Source organism: Choloepus didactylus, chromosome 4 (genome assembly GCF_015220235.1).
Source record: "Choloepus didactylus isolate mChoDid1 chromosome 4, mChoDid1.pri, whole genome shotgun sequence".
Taxonomy (NCBI): Eukaryota; Metazoa; Chordata; class Mammalia; order Pilosa; family Megalonychidae; genus Choloepus; species Choloepus didactylus.
Window position 1 is genome coordinate 73,784,171 of NC_051310.1, and position 18,135 is coordinate 73,802,305.

Consider the following 18,135-nt stretch of genomic DNA (forward strand, 5'->3'; position numbering starts at 1 on the left):
TCAACTTAAGTTAAGATCCTATTCACCAAAAGATCCTACTTACCATGGGGTTACACCTACAGGAATGGATTATCCTTAAGATCATGATCCTTTCTGGGGTGCATACCATCACAGGTGTTAAATAGTAAGGCCTATGCCCATATAGCCATGCAGCTTTTAGCATACTTCACTCTTCTTCATGTATGAAGTATCCAGTACTGTTAATCAGGCCTATAAGAATAGGTACCACTGCTTTAAATTTGTTGTTAAATGGACTAAGAATGAGTCATAATAAATGAATTTATATGGTACAAATATATAAAACTACATATATGCTATTTAATGCATGTTTGTTTATATTTAACTATAAATTATCCACTTTCTAAAATCAGTTATTCTGATGCATGCCATTGTGCAAAACCCAGGACAAAGTAAATCTAACAAGATGTGTGAACTAAAGTATTTGCAATTTGATTCAAAAAACCCCAATATTTTAGAGTTTCTTATTGAAGTATGACATGCATACAGAAATTACACAAATTATAAGTGTACAGCTTACTGAATTGTCGTAATGTGTGCAGATCATGTAACCATCACTGACATCAAAAACTAGGACATTATCCACAGCCCAGAAGTCCCCTTCCTACCACTCTTCCCACCACTACACCTTTCCTTCTCTCCAAAGGCAGCCACAATCATGGACGGCTTCCAGCATCTTAGATTAATTTTCCCTGTTCTCAAACTTTGTGCCCATGGAATCATACCGTATGTATTCTTGCATGTCTGGCTTCTGTCTACATACTTGCGAGCTTCCTCCTCAGACCTAGGAGAGAGGTGCGTGGTAGATAGGCTCAGAGTAGCTCCTCACAGACCTCCAGCCCTCTCATGTTCTGGGAAAATCACGAGCCATTCTGCCAAGGTTCAGAATGGGATTCAGCCTTTGCCTTCAGTGTCCACGTGACCACATACAGGGTCCACATGACCACATGCAGGGTCCACGTGAACACGTGCAGGGTCTATGTGAACATGTGCAGGGTCCATGTGACCACATACGGGGTCTTCGTGAACACATGCAGGGTCTACATGAACATGTACAGGGTCTACGTGAACACATATGGGGTCCACATGACCACATACAGGGTCCACATGGCCATCTACAGAGTCCACATGAATGCGTACAGGGTCTACATGAACACATATGGGGTTTACATGAACGCTTACAAGGTCCACGTGAACATGTGTAGGGTCCATGTGACCATGTACAGGGTCTCTGTGAACACATGCAGGGTCTACCTGAACAATACAGGGTCCATGTGAATATGTACAGGGTCTACGTGAACATGTACAGGGTCTACGTGAACACGTACAAGGTGTACTTAAACACGTGCAGGGTCCACATGACCATGTACGGGGTTCACATGAACACATAAGGGGTCTACATGAACACATATGGAGTCTGCATGAACATGTACAAGGTCCACGTGAACACATACAGGGTCCACATGAACATGTAGAGGTTCTACATGAACACATACAGGGTCTACACAAACATGTACAGGGTCCACGTGACCAGTACAGGGTCTACATGGATGTGTGCAGGGTCCATGTGAACATGTGCAGGGTCCACGTGAACATGTGCAGGGCCCACATGACCACGTACAGGGTCTACTTGAACATGTAGATGGTCTTCATGAACATGTACAGGGTCCACGTGACCACATACAGGGTCCACGTGAACATGTACAGGATCTACATGAACACATACAGGGTCTACATGAACATGTACAGGGTCCACGTGAATACGTACAGGGTCCACGTGACCATGTACAGGGTCTACGTGGATGTGTGCAGGGTCCACCTGACCACATACAGGGTCTACATGAACACATGCAGGGTCTATTTGAACACATATGGGGTCCACGTGAATATGTACAGGGTCTATGTGAACACATACGGGGTCCACATGAATATGTACAGGGTCTATGTCAACATGTACAGGGTCCACGTGAACATGTACATGGTCTACATGAACGCATACGGGGTCTACATGAAGATGTACAGGGTCCACGTGACCATGTACAGGGTCGTGAGGGCATGAGGGTGGAGCCAGTCATTGCCTAACAATTTCCTGCCCAGATCCACTAAGTCAGAGAATAGACTCTGAATGACTTCAGCCTTGTGAAACTTGGGACTCGTTTTATGGCCCAGTATAAGATCAATTTTGTAAAATGTTCCGTGTTCACCAGGAGAGGAAAAAAATAGTATGTTCTGGTATTTTTAGTGCAGTGCTCTATGTATGTTAATTGGATGGTTTTTTTTAATTCACGTTATTTAAATCTATACTGATTATTTTTATCTGCTTGTTCTATCAGTTACTGAAAACAGTTTGCTAAAATCTGCAACTATGATTGTAATTGTGTATTTTCTCTTTTATTTTCTGTCAGTTTTTGCTGTATACATTTTGAAGCTAAGTACATTTAGTTTTGTCATACTTTCCTGTTTCATTGATTCCTTTGAATCAATGTTAATACAAAAGTGTGCTTCTATCTTAGTAAAGTTTTATTTTTCCATAAAGTCTACTTGTCTCATATTAGTATATACACATTAGCTTTCTTTTGGTGAGTTTGCATAATATTTTTTTCTATCGTTTTGCTTTCAACCTTTCTGACACCTTATGTTTAAGGTATAGCTTTCCTAAGCAATGTATATTTAGGTGTTTTATAAAATCCAGTCTGATAATCCATCTTTAACCTGGAGTTTTTAATTTATCTGCATTGAATGTGGTAACTGATATATCTAGTTATGGATCTATCATCTCACTATTTGTTTATTCTTTGTCATATCTGTTTTTGTTCCCTTTCTCATCTTTTTTGTCTTATTTTGTGTAAATAAAATATTTTTTGGTATTTAATTTCCCCCTCTATTGGCTTCTTCACTATAAATTCTTTTAGTAGTAACACGGATATAACATGTATCCTTGATTTATTACAGTTTACCTTAAATTAGTACTTTTACCCCATTTCAGACAATTCAAGGAACTTACAACTTTTAACTCCATTTAGTCCCTCTGCTAATATTTCATGCTAATATTGCCTTCTATTTTGATTTTATTTTAAACCCCAAAATGCAATATTATTTTCTGTAGAGTCAATAATCATTAAGATATACAAAAATTTCCCATTGCTCTTTATTCTCTCCTGCATCCCTGAGCTTCAATCTGGGATCATTTTCCTTCTGCCTGAAGAACACCCTTTAGTATTTTCTTTTGTGTAGTCTGCTGGCAACGAATGCTCTCAGTGTTTGTTTTATGGAAATGTTTACATTTGCCTTTATTTTTGAAGGATAATTTTTAAAAGATACAGGTATGCAGACTGGCATTTATTTTCTTTCAGCACTTTGAAGATATCATTCCATTTTCTACTGGCCTTCATTACTTCCATTGAGAAGTCAACTGTATGTCTTCTTATTGCTCACTTGAAGGTAATATGTCTTTTTTCTCTTCCTGTTTCCCCAAATTTTTTCTTCTTCTTAGATTTTCTGCAATTTTATTATAATATTCTTACTTGTGTTTTCCTTATGTTTATCCTGCTTGGGGTTCATACCACTTATTGAATCTGTAATTTGATGCCTTTCATTTGTTTTAGAAAACTCTCAGTCATTATCTTTGCAAATATTCTTCTGCCTCATTCTCTATCTTCTTTCTTTCTAGGGCTCAATTACACATATGTTGGATCTTCTGCTTCTCTATTGTGTTTAAGTTTATGCTCTTGTGATTATATCTCTTATGTGTCTGTCTGTGTGTGTGTCTGTGTGTGTGTGTGTGTGTGTGTGTGTGTGTCTGCTTCAGATTGGATAAATTCTTCTGACCTTTCTTCCAGTTTATTAATTCTCTTTTCTTGGGTATCCAGTCAGCTTTCAAACACATCCACTGAGTTCTTATTCTTAATTATTCAATTTTTCAGTTCTCGAGTTTCCACCTGGCTTATTTTTCTTTCCCAGTTCTCTGCCAATATTCTTCAACATTTTAAATATAATTATTTTTCAAGGTGTGTGTTTTGTAACTCTATTGTCTAGATCCATTTTTCTATTTCTGCTGTCTGCTTTCCTCTTGTTTTTCTGCCTTGTCTTGATTTCTCAACTCTGGTAATTTTAATTGAGTACTGAATATTGCATATTAAAATTTTGAGAGATTATTTTGGGCTCAGGATGATTTCTTCTTCCAATCATGATTAGGTTTTCTTCCTTCAGGCAGCTGGGATGGGGGCAGTAGCAACCCAAGGCCACTTTAAGCCAGTCAAGACTGAGGTGATTTTAAACTAGATTTAATTTCCTCTATTTTCATTTTACTCTGACAATTAGGGCATAGCTCTTCAGATTCCCATCTGAAAGCTTGACATGTTGACCAAAGTCCATTCATCTTTGTGGGTCCTGAATTCCAGATTTTGTCTGCCCAGATCCATAAGACTTGTTGAAAGCCCTGCTCACTTTTCAGCCTCTCTGCCACTGCTTTCATCACCGGCAATCCCACCCCCAAATGGAGAAAGTGGTTCCTAATGTTAAGCTCACTTATCTCCAATCCTCTCTCAGATCTTGGCCTTAAAATTCCTCACTGCCTTTGTACTCTCTGGTGTCATAAGCAAATTTCCTTTTTAAAGTTTGTCCTGCTTTTCTAGCTATTCATTCCAGTGTGAGTTTGATCCAAAACAACCTAGTCCACCATTGCCAGAAGCAGAACTCCCAAGGAGGGTTTGAATTTGGTCAATGTGATGTCAGTGATAAACGCTTCAATATTGGAATGACCATATAATCATTTTTGTGTGTGATACTTTTATCAAAAAAATCCCTAACTGCCCAATGTCGGCATGGTATAACTAATCTTGAATTAAAATATTATTACTTAACTCACTTGTGGAAAAGAGTGATTGTAAGTGTTATCTATTTGATCCCCAGTTGGTAGCATTTTATGCCAATTGAACCAAGAACCACTGACTTCCCAAACAGAGGTTGTGCATCAGACAATTAATGTGACAGGTGTTGATATCAGCTTTGCAGCTTTGCAGTGCTGCAGTCTACGTAGATGAATTTCATGCAGGATGCATAATTCCATTACCAACTGACTTAATACATTTTGTAATAAAGGGAATTTTTCAAAACCATGAACAAAGATTATCTACTATTGTTTGCATTTTACTATGTTAGAAGATTCAGTTAATTTTGTGAGCCATCAACATCCTGACCAATTTATTTTAGACTCTATATACCACCAATACTAAGAAGACATCTCATGTTGAAGGGAATTTAATATTTTCCCAGCTCTCTGTGCCTTTCTACACAATCATGTGTGTGTTTATAATGGACGCCAGCTCTGAAAGCCAGCCCCAGCTCTGCACTACTTTGTCTCCACCATCCATGAGGCTAAAGTAAACTTGCTGGAGCTTTGCAAGGGAGGATTATAAAATAATAAAGCAAAGTCTCCCAACAACTGTGTCTATCTAGAAAGGGGTGTTTATGTGAAATATAAGCTACTCTGTATTTACACCAGGCCAAAAAATTGCAAGCAGGGAGCGGTTATGACTGGAATGTGAAAGTGTGTGCAGATCACAAGATTCAAACCAGTGCTTTTGGTTAAAGGTCATCTCAGTGTTTAACTTTAGTTAAGGTAAGTGAGTTTAGCTCTTAATAATGTTTCCCTGAAATGGAAACAGGGTTCTAAGAGTGTCCAGAAAGGCCTGTTGATATGGGGGGTTTCCCGCAGCCCCAGCAGAGAGAGTTTAAGACTTGGAATGCAAGCTTTGACCTTCATCTGTCCTTGTCCACTTGCAGCCTGGCACTGTTTCCTTTGGGGTAGGAGAAAGGAACCGGGATGGTAGGAAGGTCTGCTCACAAACAGAGGCCACCAAGTGATGTCACAGAAGTGTAGCTACAGAGTTTCTTAGGTGTTGAACACAATGTGTGGCCTCAGGCATGGATTAAGCCATTTCAGAAAATGAATCTGAAAAAGTACTTGGTTGTTCTCTGCTTGAGTCAATGTGTCCCATGATTGCAGGCCTGCATTCAATCAGGAAACCAGTGACAGGTGTGTGTGGCACAAAGGCACCCCTGACGGCCTTACCTCATAGGAAGTCCCTCAGGATTGGTACATTTTCCAGACTGCTAATGGAAGTGGATGTCTGCAACTGGCCCGCAGAGCTGCCCAGTTGGGAATGCAGACCCAGGTGCTACTCAGCCCAGAGGGCGGGTCGGTGTTGCAGAGAGCAGCTTGGGTTTCAGATGCAGGCTGCCCCGTGTGACTGAATGAATGGCCTCTGTCCCCTGAGCACCCCATGTGTCCAGTGTATCAATCAGATTCTTCACAAGTAATGGCTGCCCTCAGGAGCCTTATTTGTTAACACCTACCATGCAACACACACACACCACACATACATGACCTGCAGAACATGGCATGCACTATGTGTACCCAAAACACACAACACACAGCATGCATACCCACCATGCAATACCCACCTCACCTCACACACATATACCACACACATAACATGGCATGAACACCCACACTACACACAACAGCATGCATCCCACCATGCACACCCACCACACAACACACACATACATAACCTGCAGAACATTGGCATGCACCATGCACACCCAAAACACACAACACACCACATGCACAACCGTACCACCACACACACATGACACGGCATGCACATCCACACCACACATAACAGCATGCACCCCACCATACAGACCCATCACACAACACACACACATATATCACACCACACACATAACGCAGCATGCACACCCAACACATGCATATCCACGCACACCCACCATGAACACCCACCACATGTACACATCATGAAACACATTTACCACACACACACATACACACTCTGCACATCCTTCCCGCACCCATCCCTCACAACACACGCCACATAGCACATCCCATGGATGCACACCTGCCACACACACCCACACACCACATGTTCACCATGTATACCCACACACCACACAACACATGCCAGACAATATATACTGGTCATATAATGGACCTTGCATGAACACACCTCGTGTATGAACACACCTCACATGCATGCACACACCTTATGTGCATACACACAGTGCACCCCACAATATGTACACATACAGCATGCACCTCACACACCAGTCATACACATTTGCATGCTACACAGCACAGCACACAATGTATCACAAACACCATATAATCCATACATACCATACATACGACACACACACACACCAGTACCACAGCACACACACACTGCTCACCAAGCACACATGTGCACATGCCCCACACACCTCACACACACACACCACACTCACAAAAAACACAGACTCTACACACACTCCACACATGTGCTGCACAACATACCACATACACTCACTGTGTATGCGCACCATACCCACTCTAACCCACACACCACATACAAACCACACACGCTCCAGGCCTTCACACGCCCTCGTGGCCACAGCACAGGCACACACCACATGTCACACTCCACACTCACACTCCTCAGCTCCTGCCTCCCCGCTTCCTGGCCCTTTCCTTCCCCTGTGACCCCTCTCACGCACCATGTGAGTGAGAGCAGAGTAAGGGGGTCCTAATTGGGACAGAACAAGGAATGGTATATGTTTCAGGTGGAACAGTAAACATTTAAATATATGTTTGTTTATGGTTTTGAAAAAATAATATGCACATAATTTTTGTGTTTATGTACAATGTCTTCTTTGGGGAATTTAAGAATTCAATTTGGTTCTCAAATTGGGACAATGTGGGCAATAAAGAAAATGCAAGTGTTAAAATCTGAATTTGGCCCTTGCGTAAAATTAGTCCAAACCAGCACCTGATCTTGGGACACTGGAATCACATTTGTCTTCCTTCTCCATGTCCCAGTTCTGTGAGTCGGCCAGCTCTGTCCTGGGAGGCAGCAGGACATCTTAGTTCAGAGAGTGAGCTCTGGTGTTTTCGGTGGGTGGGGTGTCATTTCCTGAATATGTGTGAGCTTAGAAAGCTATTTAATTCATTTATTCCTTAGTTTTCCTCAGTACTAAAACGGACATTGTCATCATCATCATCGTCATCATCATCACCATCATCATCTTCATCATCACCCTCATCATCACCATCATCCCCCATACTGCAGGGTTGTCATGAAGTTTAAAGGAGATGACACATCTAAAACCGCCCAATCTCTGGCACATAGTAGGCACTCAAATATCAAATGAGTGAATGAACAAGTGAATGAATGAATGAAAAGGTGAGTGAACAAGAGAGTGGATATATGAAAGAGTGAATTCTACATCTCACCCAATATGAAAACCCCTTCTACAAGAAATAACTAAAATCAAATACAAAAGCAAAGGAACAGACAGCTATAGAATGCCTGGGCTTCTCCTAATCTGACTGTACATTGTAGCCACACTGTCCCTGGAGCAGGAGCCCTTTTCTCAGCCCCGAGTCCCTCCCATGCTGCTCTGCTCTTGGTCCTTCCTGCTCACAGAAGCTTCTAGCTGCTGCTGCTGCTGCGTTGTCTCACTTGGCACCAGTGGTCTCAGAGGGACCCACTTTCCCCATCCGCCCATAAGTCTAGAGCCCAAAGTGCAGGGTGAGGAGTTGCCTGTCTTATCAAACTTCATGCCTCGACTTTGACACTGACCCAGCTCCTGGAAGTCCTCTCCTGGACTCCAGAGTGGGGTCCACATATTGTCCCCTGCCCCATTTCTCTCTGACCATTAGCCAGTTACTGGCTCATTGCACCTGATGTAAAGCTCTCCTTCCCATACTGCTCCTGCAGTTATTTGCAAGCCTGTTTGCTAAGTAGCAATGTAGTTTTCAGATGACATCTTAGGGAGTAGCCACCTGTCGAATGTGCGGAGATGCTTTAGCTGACCCCAGAGCAGAGAGCTCTGAGTGTCATCTCCCGGACCAGTGTCATCCCTGCAGAACCGTGTGGCTCCCTGGAACCATGAAGCCCACCCTCACCCCACTCAGAGCATCCTACCCGTCCCAGCCACAGCCGTGGGGTAAAGCAGAATATCCTGTTGGCTCACCTCAAGAAGGCCCAGGCCCTCTGCTCAGGCACCATGATCTGTCTAGACTGCTCTAGCTTCCACTCTTACCCACTAACTCTCTTCTGCAGACAGCAATCAGAATAAAACTTTAAAAATGTAAGTCATCCAGATATAAATTATAATCAGCTTGTCCTTTCCTCACACTGAGTGTTTGAGGACCTACCATAGGACAATCTTGAAAGGGGGGCAGAACTGTAGTACTTGCTGTATCTGGCTTCAAGTTATTGCAGTCAGCAGTGTGGTGTGAGCATAAGAAAGAAAAGTGGTGCATCATGGAACAGAATAGAGTCCAGAAATAAACCCACACTAATTGCTCAGTATCTTTTTTAAGTCACTAAGAGAAAGAGAAAAGAAAAAAAAGACTTTCCAATAAAAAGAGCTGGAACAACTGTAAAACAGTTTGTAAAAAAAAAAAATGGAGCTTTGACCACCTACCTCATACCATAAATAAAAATTACCTCGAGGTAGGTCATAGTCCTAAATGTAAAAGCAAAAGCTTTAAGGCTTCTAGAGAAAGGCACAGGGAAAACTCTTCATGACCCTGGAGTTGGCAAACGTGTTGTAGAGCGGACAAAAAAAAAAAAAAATCTAAGTAGGAAAGAAAGACAATTGAGAAATTGAATTTCATCAAAATTAAAAATTTCTGCACACCAAAAGACCCCGTTAAAATAAATAGGCAAGTCAAAGACTGGGTGATAATATTCATAAAACAGATATCTGATAAAGTACTCATATGGGGAATATATAAATCACCCCTCTAATTCAACTATACCAATAAAAAAGTGAGTAAGCAACTTAAACAAAAAAAGATGTGTGGGTGGTCAGTAAACACATGCAAAGATATTAAAATTAGTAATCATGAAAATGGGGAGTAGAGTCTCAATAAGATACCCACCCACCAAAATGGCTAACGTTAAGAAGAGTGATGATGCCAAGGGTCAGAAAGGTATGGAATAAATGGAGCTCCCCTAAATTGGTGGTCAGAAAGCAAATTAATGAAAACCATTCTTGAAAATAGTTTGGTAGTTTCTTATACAATTAAAAACATACTCTCCCCTTGACCCAGCCATCCTACCCTTGGACATTTACTGAAGAAAATGAAGCCTATGTCTACGAAAAGACGTGTATTTGAATGTTCACCGGCATCTGGAAACAACCCAAATATCATACAACAAAGGAATGGAGGGACTAACAGTAGTCTATCCGTATAATGGGATACTTAGTCAATAATAAAAAGAAATGACTTATTAATGTGTGTGGCAAGAGGGTGAAACTCACAGAGCTTATTCTGAGTGAAAGAGACCAGAAACAGAAGAGTATTTATTAAGTGATTCCATTTATATGAAGCTCAAGAACAGGCCAAACTAATTAATGATATCAGTGGTGCCTCTGGTTTGGGGGATGTGATAGGGAAAATTCTAATGATTTCCCCTGAGAGTCCCAATTCCCAGGTTATTCAATCAAACACTGATCTAGCTACTGCTATGAAGTAACTTTGCAATTGGAATCTGGTTCCCAAAAAGCTGATTTTAAAATAAGATTATCCTGGATTACCTGGGTTGGCCCAAGGTAATGCCAAGAGTCCTGTCTTAATTTGCAGAGCTGCTATGACAAATACCACAAACTGGTTGGATTAAACAACAGGAAATTTGTCTCACCATTTTGGAGGCTAGATGTCCAACACGGAGGTATTGGCAGGCTTTGTTTTCTCTGGAGTCTGTTATATTGTCAGCTTGCCAGCAATCCTTGGGGTTCCTTGGTTGGTAGATGCATCTCTGCCTCCATCACCTGGTGCCATATATCTCCTTCTCTGGCTCCCCACTCAGTGTCCAATTTTTTTTGCTTCCAAGCACCTCAGCCATATTGGGTTAAGGCCCACCCTCATTCAGTTTGGGCACCTTAACTAGTACCATCTTCAAAGGTCCTATGTACAAATGGGTTCACACCACAGGACCAGGGTCTTATGGTTGGGGACATGGTTCAATCCCCAACAATTAAAGCCAGAAGGTGGCAAAAAAACGTCAGAAAGATGAGGCAGAAGAGGAGGGGAGAGAGAGCTGAGTGTGAGAAGACTCAGCTCTTAGATGGAGGAAGGGGGGCCATGTGGAATGTGGGTGGCTTCTGGAAGCCAAGAGACACCCTTGGCTGACATCCAGTAAAGAAACGGGGACCCAGTGCTTCAGCTGCATGAGTCTGAATCCCACCCACAACGCGGATGAGCCTTGAAGGGGAGCCTTCTTTGCAGCCTCCAGAAAGGAACGTGGCCCTGCCGACACTTTGATTTCAGCCTTGGGCAGAGAAACCAGAGCCTACCACACTTCTGACCTACAGAATTGTGTGATAACAAATTTGTGTTGCTTTTTGCCAGGAAGTTTGTGGAAATTCATTACACAGCAGTGGGAAACTCTTACAGAAGGATGGACCGGAAAGGGGTCCCAGGGCCCTTCTTGGCATGATAGACATGGTTGACCATGGTGATGGATATACAGAGTCTGTGTTTGACAAAACTCATCGAATCAGGGTATTCATTTCACTGTGTATAAATTATACTCAAATATTTAAAAATAGAAAATAGTATAAATTCCTTCTGCCTGCTGCTGAGAATCTGCCAATGGCCTCATCTCCCCAAGAATACAACCCCGCATCCTTACAAAAGTCCCCACGCTGCACATGCCAAGAACAGGGCACCTCACCCATCTGCAGACACTCCAATCACAGGCCCACCTCAGGGTGACTATTGTCATTCTAATTCCTGAAAATGCTGGCCTGCAGGTAGACACAGGACTCCCTTCCTTACTTCCAGGGGCCCTGGCCCTGCAGTCAACTTATATGGGAACTGTTTGGTGCCTGTGTACTAAAGCATCAGTTAGTAGATGCTGCCTGAACCCCTGCTGAATGGACAACACACCTCCTACTGACCCGAGGCTCTGCCTAGCACAGTGGGGACTCCGCTCTGTCATCACCCGCATCCACTTCACAGGGTGCTCAGCCTTCTCCACTAGGTACACTGGGAAAGGGATTCTCCAGAATCCAGAAGCTGGACTAGTTTTTAGACATAGAGTATCACAGCAGGATTTAGTTGAATCTGAAGAAGTAGGAAAAAATCCCAGGCAGCTGTTGCAGATCAAACCACAACCCTCACAAGAGACATGTCCAAGTCTTAATCTGCATCCCTGTGGGTGTGAGCCCATTTTTGAATACTCAAATATTTAAAAATAGAAAAATAACGTGCACTCCTTCTGCCTGCTGCTAAGAATCTGCCAATGGCCTCATCTCCCCAAGAATACAACCCTTCCATCTTACCTTTGAAGATGCTCATTATTAGTTAAGGTGTGGACTAATAGGTGAATGGGATCTTCAAAGATCCTATTTAGTTGGGGCTTCGTCAAACGGGCCTTAGTCCATGTGACTGGGTTCTTATAAGGTAGAGGAAATTCAGACATTGCAGCCGGCCAGCCCCAGGATGCTACAGACTCCAGAAGATAGCATGGCCTGTTGAAGTCTTGATGTTGGACTTCCAGCCTCTAAAACATGAGACAATGAATTCCTGTTGTTTAAGCCAACCCACTGTGTGGTGTTTGTCATAGCAGTCCAGCAAATGAAGACAGAGGCCAAGCAGCCTTTCTCTCTTGTCTACATGGTCAGTTGCACTGCCCACAGCTAGCTGCTTGTGCTCTGGGCTGAGGATTCGCCTGCTGGCGGGTCCTTCTCTGAGATCCTCTTGCTCCCCAGGGAAGAATGTGGCTGGGTTGTGATCCCGCATGTTGAATCTTGAGGCAGTTTCCGTTGCTCACCTCAGGAGTGGGAGGGGAACTAATCTACCGCTTGGCTGAATTGGATGGAAGGTCCTGGAAGGCTTTCTTCAGAAGTGAGGAACTAAGACTCCTCCAGCAGGCAAAAGTGGCAAACATCCAAAGGAGAAGCAGAGCTTCATTTCTCAGATCATCAGGATTTGCTTTGATTTCGGTTTTAAAAAGCTGCCATAGGAATTCTGAACTGAAACTGTTTACCTGGAAGGAGCTCCATGGCACCCGGTGAAGATGCAGGGTGAGGATTCACCAGTGAACCCCACATGCCAGGGCTGCCTATGAATCTCCACCAAGCACACTTTAATTTTCAGTACCGGTTATCTCTCGTTCTCGGTCGCCTCAACTTTCTCTGGCATTATGAAGATGGGTATTCAGATTCTTCTTAAAACACCACTATGATATTAAAGCGTTGGAGAGTATACTTTCAGTCATGAGACTAATGTTGCTGCGCTGGTTTGAATGTATTATGTCCCCCAGAAAAAGCCATATTCTTTGATGCAGTCTTGTGCAGCAGACATTCTGGTGCTGATTAGATTTGCATGGAAATGTGCCCCACCCAACTGTAGGTGATAACTCTGATGAGATGTTTTCATGGAGGCATGGCCCCACCCATTCAGTGTGGGCCTTGATCAGTGGAGCCATATAAATGAGCTGATGGGCAGAGGGAAATCAGTGCAGCTGTGAGTGATATATTTGAAGAGGAGCTACAGCCAAGAGGGACACTTTGAAGAAAGCACAGGAGCTGCAGATGAGAGACAGTTTGAAGACAGCCGTTGAAAGCAGACTCTTGCTCCAGAAAAGCTAAGAGAGAACAAATACCCCAAGAGCAACTAAGAATGATATTTTTGAGGAACTGCAGCCTAGAGTGGAACGTCCTGGGAGAAAGCCATTTTGAAACCAGAACTTGGAGCAGACACCAGCCACATGCCTTCCCAGCTAACAGGTTTTCCAGACACCATTAGCCATCCTCCATTGAAGGTACCCGATTGTTGATGACTTACCTTGGACACTTTATGGCCTTAAGACTGTAACTGTGTAACCAAATAAACCCCCTTTATAAAAGCCAATCCATCACTGGTGCTTTGCATTCCAGCAGCATTAGCAAACTAGAACAGTTGCTGATTCCAGTAAGTAGTTTGGTGGAAGATGATTCGCCGATGAGAGGAAGATATTTCTGGAATGAAGTTTGATCCGTGGTACGATCATGCCCAGTGGTTCTCCACCTGTCACGGCCCAAGAGGGCTTTTGTAGCTGAAGCACTCAAGAAAACACTGGACACATTCTGAGACATGAGCTTTTATTATAGGGCTTATCTACAGGGTGGGAAGTTGAGTCACGTTGCCTTAAATCAGGAGTTTCTCTGAATAGATTCAGGAGCTGCTCTGAATGGCGGCAAGCTCAGAGCACAACATGGAAATAGTCTGCACTTTGGGGGCCTGAATAAGCTGGCTATAAGGGCCCAACATTCATAAGGCAGGGAGCGGGTTCGTGCAAGGTAGGGAGGGGTTGATTGTAATCAACAGGGAGGAGGGGAGGATTATAGAGATAACAGTATCTCAAGGAGGCTCAGGGAGGAGGTAGTTTTGGGTATAGATTACAGTTAGCACCTGATATTACAAGGAAAAAAGGTCAAACCTTGACTGACCTAGGTCATGCAAGCTGCTGTGTGCAATCTTCAAGGCCCTTGGTGAATGTCCTGTGCCCATGGTTCCCACACCACCTCTGCCAGGGCATTACTTAACAGCAGGGGAAACGACAGAGTGCAACTGAATAAGAAAGTCATTGCCATTGAGTTCATTTATTTCTCTTCAGAACCAAGTTATATTTTTTTAAAAAATCCATATGAGACTTTGAATTTCTACTTCCCTTGCTTTCCTTTAGCATTTTACCATGCATGCTTGTATCTCTAGTCAATATGTTGCTTAGTATTTCATGTTTCAAACTTCATGTCAATGGAGTCAGAACTGGATGCAGAAACTTTCTTCTTTCCCACAAGAATATGTTCCTGACAGTCGTCTGTGTTGCTGCATGGTGTTTAATTGATTTTCCAATGCCGTATAGTATTCCGTTATTGAACAAACCAAAATGCATGGGTTCATTCTGCTTTTGATGAATATTTGGTTTGTTTCTTTTCCCTGCTGTCATGAACAGGGCTGCTGTGTACATTTTTAACATTTGCATTGTGGGGGTGTGTAGACATTTCCCTAGATGGTAGACCCCGAAGTGGGATTGCCAAAACCCAGGGCATCTGGCATTGTCGATAGAACACCAGAGAGAGCCCTTCCAGTGTCTTAGGAGAGGCCGGAATGCAGTAAAGGAGGGAGCAGTGCAGGTATTTTCAGGACGAGTATTCCAGGCAGCAGGAGTTGCAAGTGCCAGGGCCTGCTGTGGGAATCTCCTGGGAGGAGATCGGGTCACAGGGTAGCCAGTAGCTGGATTGCAAAGGGTCCTGGGGGCCACAGAAGTCACTCCAGCGTTTATTCAGAATGGGATTAGCTGTCCCCGGGGCTTTAAACAGGAGAGGATGTAACAAGATTTGCATTTCTGAGGACCACTCTGTGCTGGGGAGAACCGGCTGTAGAATAGACAGTAGTGGAAGTAGGCGAGGAGCTGGGAAGCTCCTGTAACAAGAGTTGGCAGCTCGCCTAGGGTGGCAGTGGTGGAGATGTTGAGCAGGAAGTAGATGGAGAATATATTTATAAGGTGGCGCTACAAGGATTTCCTGATGTGAGATCCTTAAGGTGAGAGCCAGAACAGAGCCAAAGAAGACAGCGTGGAATTCCATCTAGACAAGTGGCACAGTCGGGAGCATGTGAAGCCAATGTATGGAGAATGGCCAACTCTTGGGTTTGGGCCACATTGACCTTGAGATGCCCTCTGGCGTCCAGGGCATGGTGTTGAGTCAGGAGTTGGATATGTGAGTCAAGAGTTGACCTAGGGATGAAAACCTGAGCGCCCTTGGGATGTAGATGGTACTCAGAGCTGAGAGTCTGGGTGGGGACACACAGAGAGCACTGCAGATAGGACAGCCACGTGGTCCCAGGACCCATAGAGGAGGGAGTATGAGAAGATCCGGCAAAGGAGACTCAGAAGCAGCAGTGAGTGGAAAGGAGGAAAGCCAGAGGCAGGTGTGGTTCCATGAGCTGGAGAATGTGATTAAAGAATGGAGCGACCAACTCTGAGCGCGCCCCAGGCATTGGCAAAGCACAGGTTGTGGGTGCCATTGGCAAGGGGGCTGTTAGTGGAGGGGCAGGATGGAGAGTGAGAGGGTTCAGGAAATGATGAGAAGGAGGAGACTGGCACAGAGAGAGCAGACAAGTCCAGATTCTCGCCCGGTTGTCCCTGTGGGTGTGCTCCTGGGATTACACGAAACCCCACCTCCCCCACCTAACTCATTTGGCTTTGGAGCCCTTACTCGCACATCCTAAAGAGCGTTGATTTGACATAGGGTTTCTGGTGGCCAGTGGCCCACCATGAACTCCATGGAGCATGTGTTCCTGGCCCTTTTACCTTATTTCTAGCTGGGCCTGGAACAATGGTAAAAGTGGTTGACATTGTTTTTGCTTTTTAACATTTTGTGACTTAGGATTTAGAATCACCCCTAGAGATGAATTTCAACCATCTCTGCTGCAAGTTGCCAAACTGAGACTCAAAGAAGAGGGGGCAGAATTTCCCCTAGGTCACAAAGCAGGCTCCTGGGCTGTATACTTCCCACTCCCCCAACTCTTGACTCACACCTGCTAAATTGCAGAACAGCTGGTATTGAGTGCAAGTGCTACTAACAGCCCTGGGAGGTTCTTTTGTAGATGACTCTGCTTTCAGTCATTTTAAGACCTGCTATTGAACACTAGAGCTATGTATTAAATTTACAGATCTTTTAGCTATTCATATTTTATGGATAGAATACAGGCTTTCATTTAGGTTAAAACTTAATTTACTTTTTTTTTTTAAATGTGCGGTAGAAGCTAAGACTAAAGACTCCCACTCACCACATCTTCCCTTTTGCAGATTTTTGTGCTCTCCCTCCATATCCCCATGTTCCCTTTCTATCTTGGCTACCAGCCTTTATCCAGGGGGGGCTCAGGATGAACCCATGTATTCTTGCCCTTAAAAATTCCTGAAAGCCCTACCCTAATTCTAGCTTTTACTATTTTAATGTATGCATTCATTTAGACATACATATGTAATTTTGCATAAACATATCATAACATACTTATCATTTGTTTCTAGAAAAAGTCTTTCTCTTTTGCTTGCCTTGCCCTATACCCTCTCCTTCACCTTTGTCATAGTTTGGAGCTGTTATGTACCCCAGAAAAGTCTATCTTCTTCTAATCCATTCCTGTGGGTGTAGACCTTCAGTGGGTGGGACCTTTTGATTAGGTTATTTCCATTGACATGTGACCTGCCTCATTCAGGGTGGGTCTTACTTCTCTTGCCAGTGTCCTTTATAAGAGGATAAAACACACACAGAAGCTAAGAAATGAAATTCAGAGAAACACCCAGAGAGGAAATTTAGAGAAAAAGCCACAGACAAAGAAGCAAGAAGCTAAAGCAATGAAACGTGGGAGAGAAGTACAAGTAGACATCGCCATGTGCCTTCCCATGTGACAGAGGAGCCCAAGCTCACTAGTAACTGGTCTTCAGAGAAGGTATCATCCTGTTGATGCCTTAATTGGGACTTTCTCTTGGCATTAGAACTGTAAGTTTGTAAGCCGATAAATCCCCATTATTAAAAGCTAGCCCATTTCTGGTATATTCATTCTGGCAGCTTCAGCAAACCAGGACAAACCCACCAACCTCCGAAAACCACATTAGCAAATATCCTTCCGAATTTCCCCTCCAAGCTCAAATAACCACACGCACTGTGGTATCTACATGCATTGTGATGGGTTGAATTGTGTCCTCCTAAAACATATGTTCAAATTCTAACCCCAGGACCTCAGAACCTGACCTGATTTGGAAATAGGGTCTTTGAAATGTGATTGATTAAGGTGAGGTCAAACTGGATTGATTAGGATGGACCCAGACAGACAGACCCAAGGGAGAAGGCCACGTGACGACAGAGGCAGTGATTGGAATGATGCATCTACTAGCTGAGGAAAGCCAAGGATGGCCGACAGCCACCAGCGCTGGAAGGACGCAAGGAAGGCTTCTCTCCTGCAGGTTTCAGAGGGAGCATGGCCCTGCCAACACCTTGTTTTTGGACATCTGACCTCCAGAACCATGAGACATGAAATGTCTGTTATTTTAA

General features: G+C 43.6%; 1 protein-coding gene across 11 annotated transcripts in view; it reads left to right on the forward strand.

Moving 5' to 3' along the window:
* The window catches only part of OTUD7A (OTU deubiquitinase 7A), a 441,745-nt gene that overhangs the window by 293,182 nt on the left and 130,428 nt on the right, over window positions 1-18,135 (forward strand). Inside the window, exon 2 of one of the 11 annotated variants that reach the window (XM_037832855.1) lies at window positions 3,372-3,459. The exons of the other annotated variants lie outside the window; for them this stretch is intronic. Within the exon in view, the coding sequence (XP_037688783.1) occupies window positions 3,435-3,459 (25 nt within the window). The 5' untranslated portion in view covers window positions 3,372-3,434. The remainder of the gene's footprint in view (window positions 1-3,371; window positions 3,460-18,135) is intronic. 11 annotated transcript variants of the gene reach the window in all.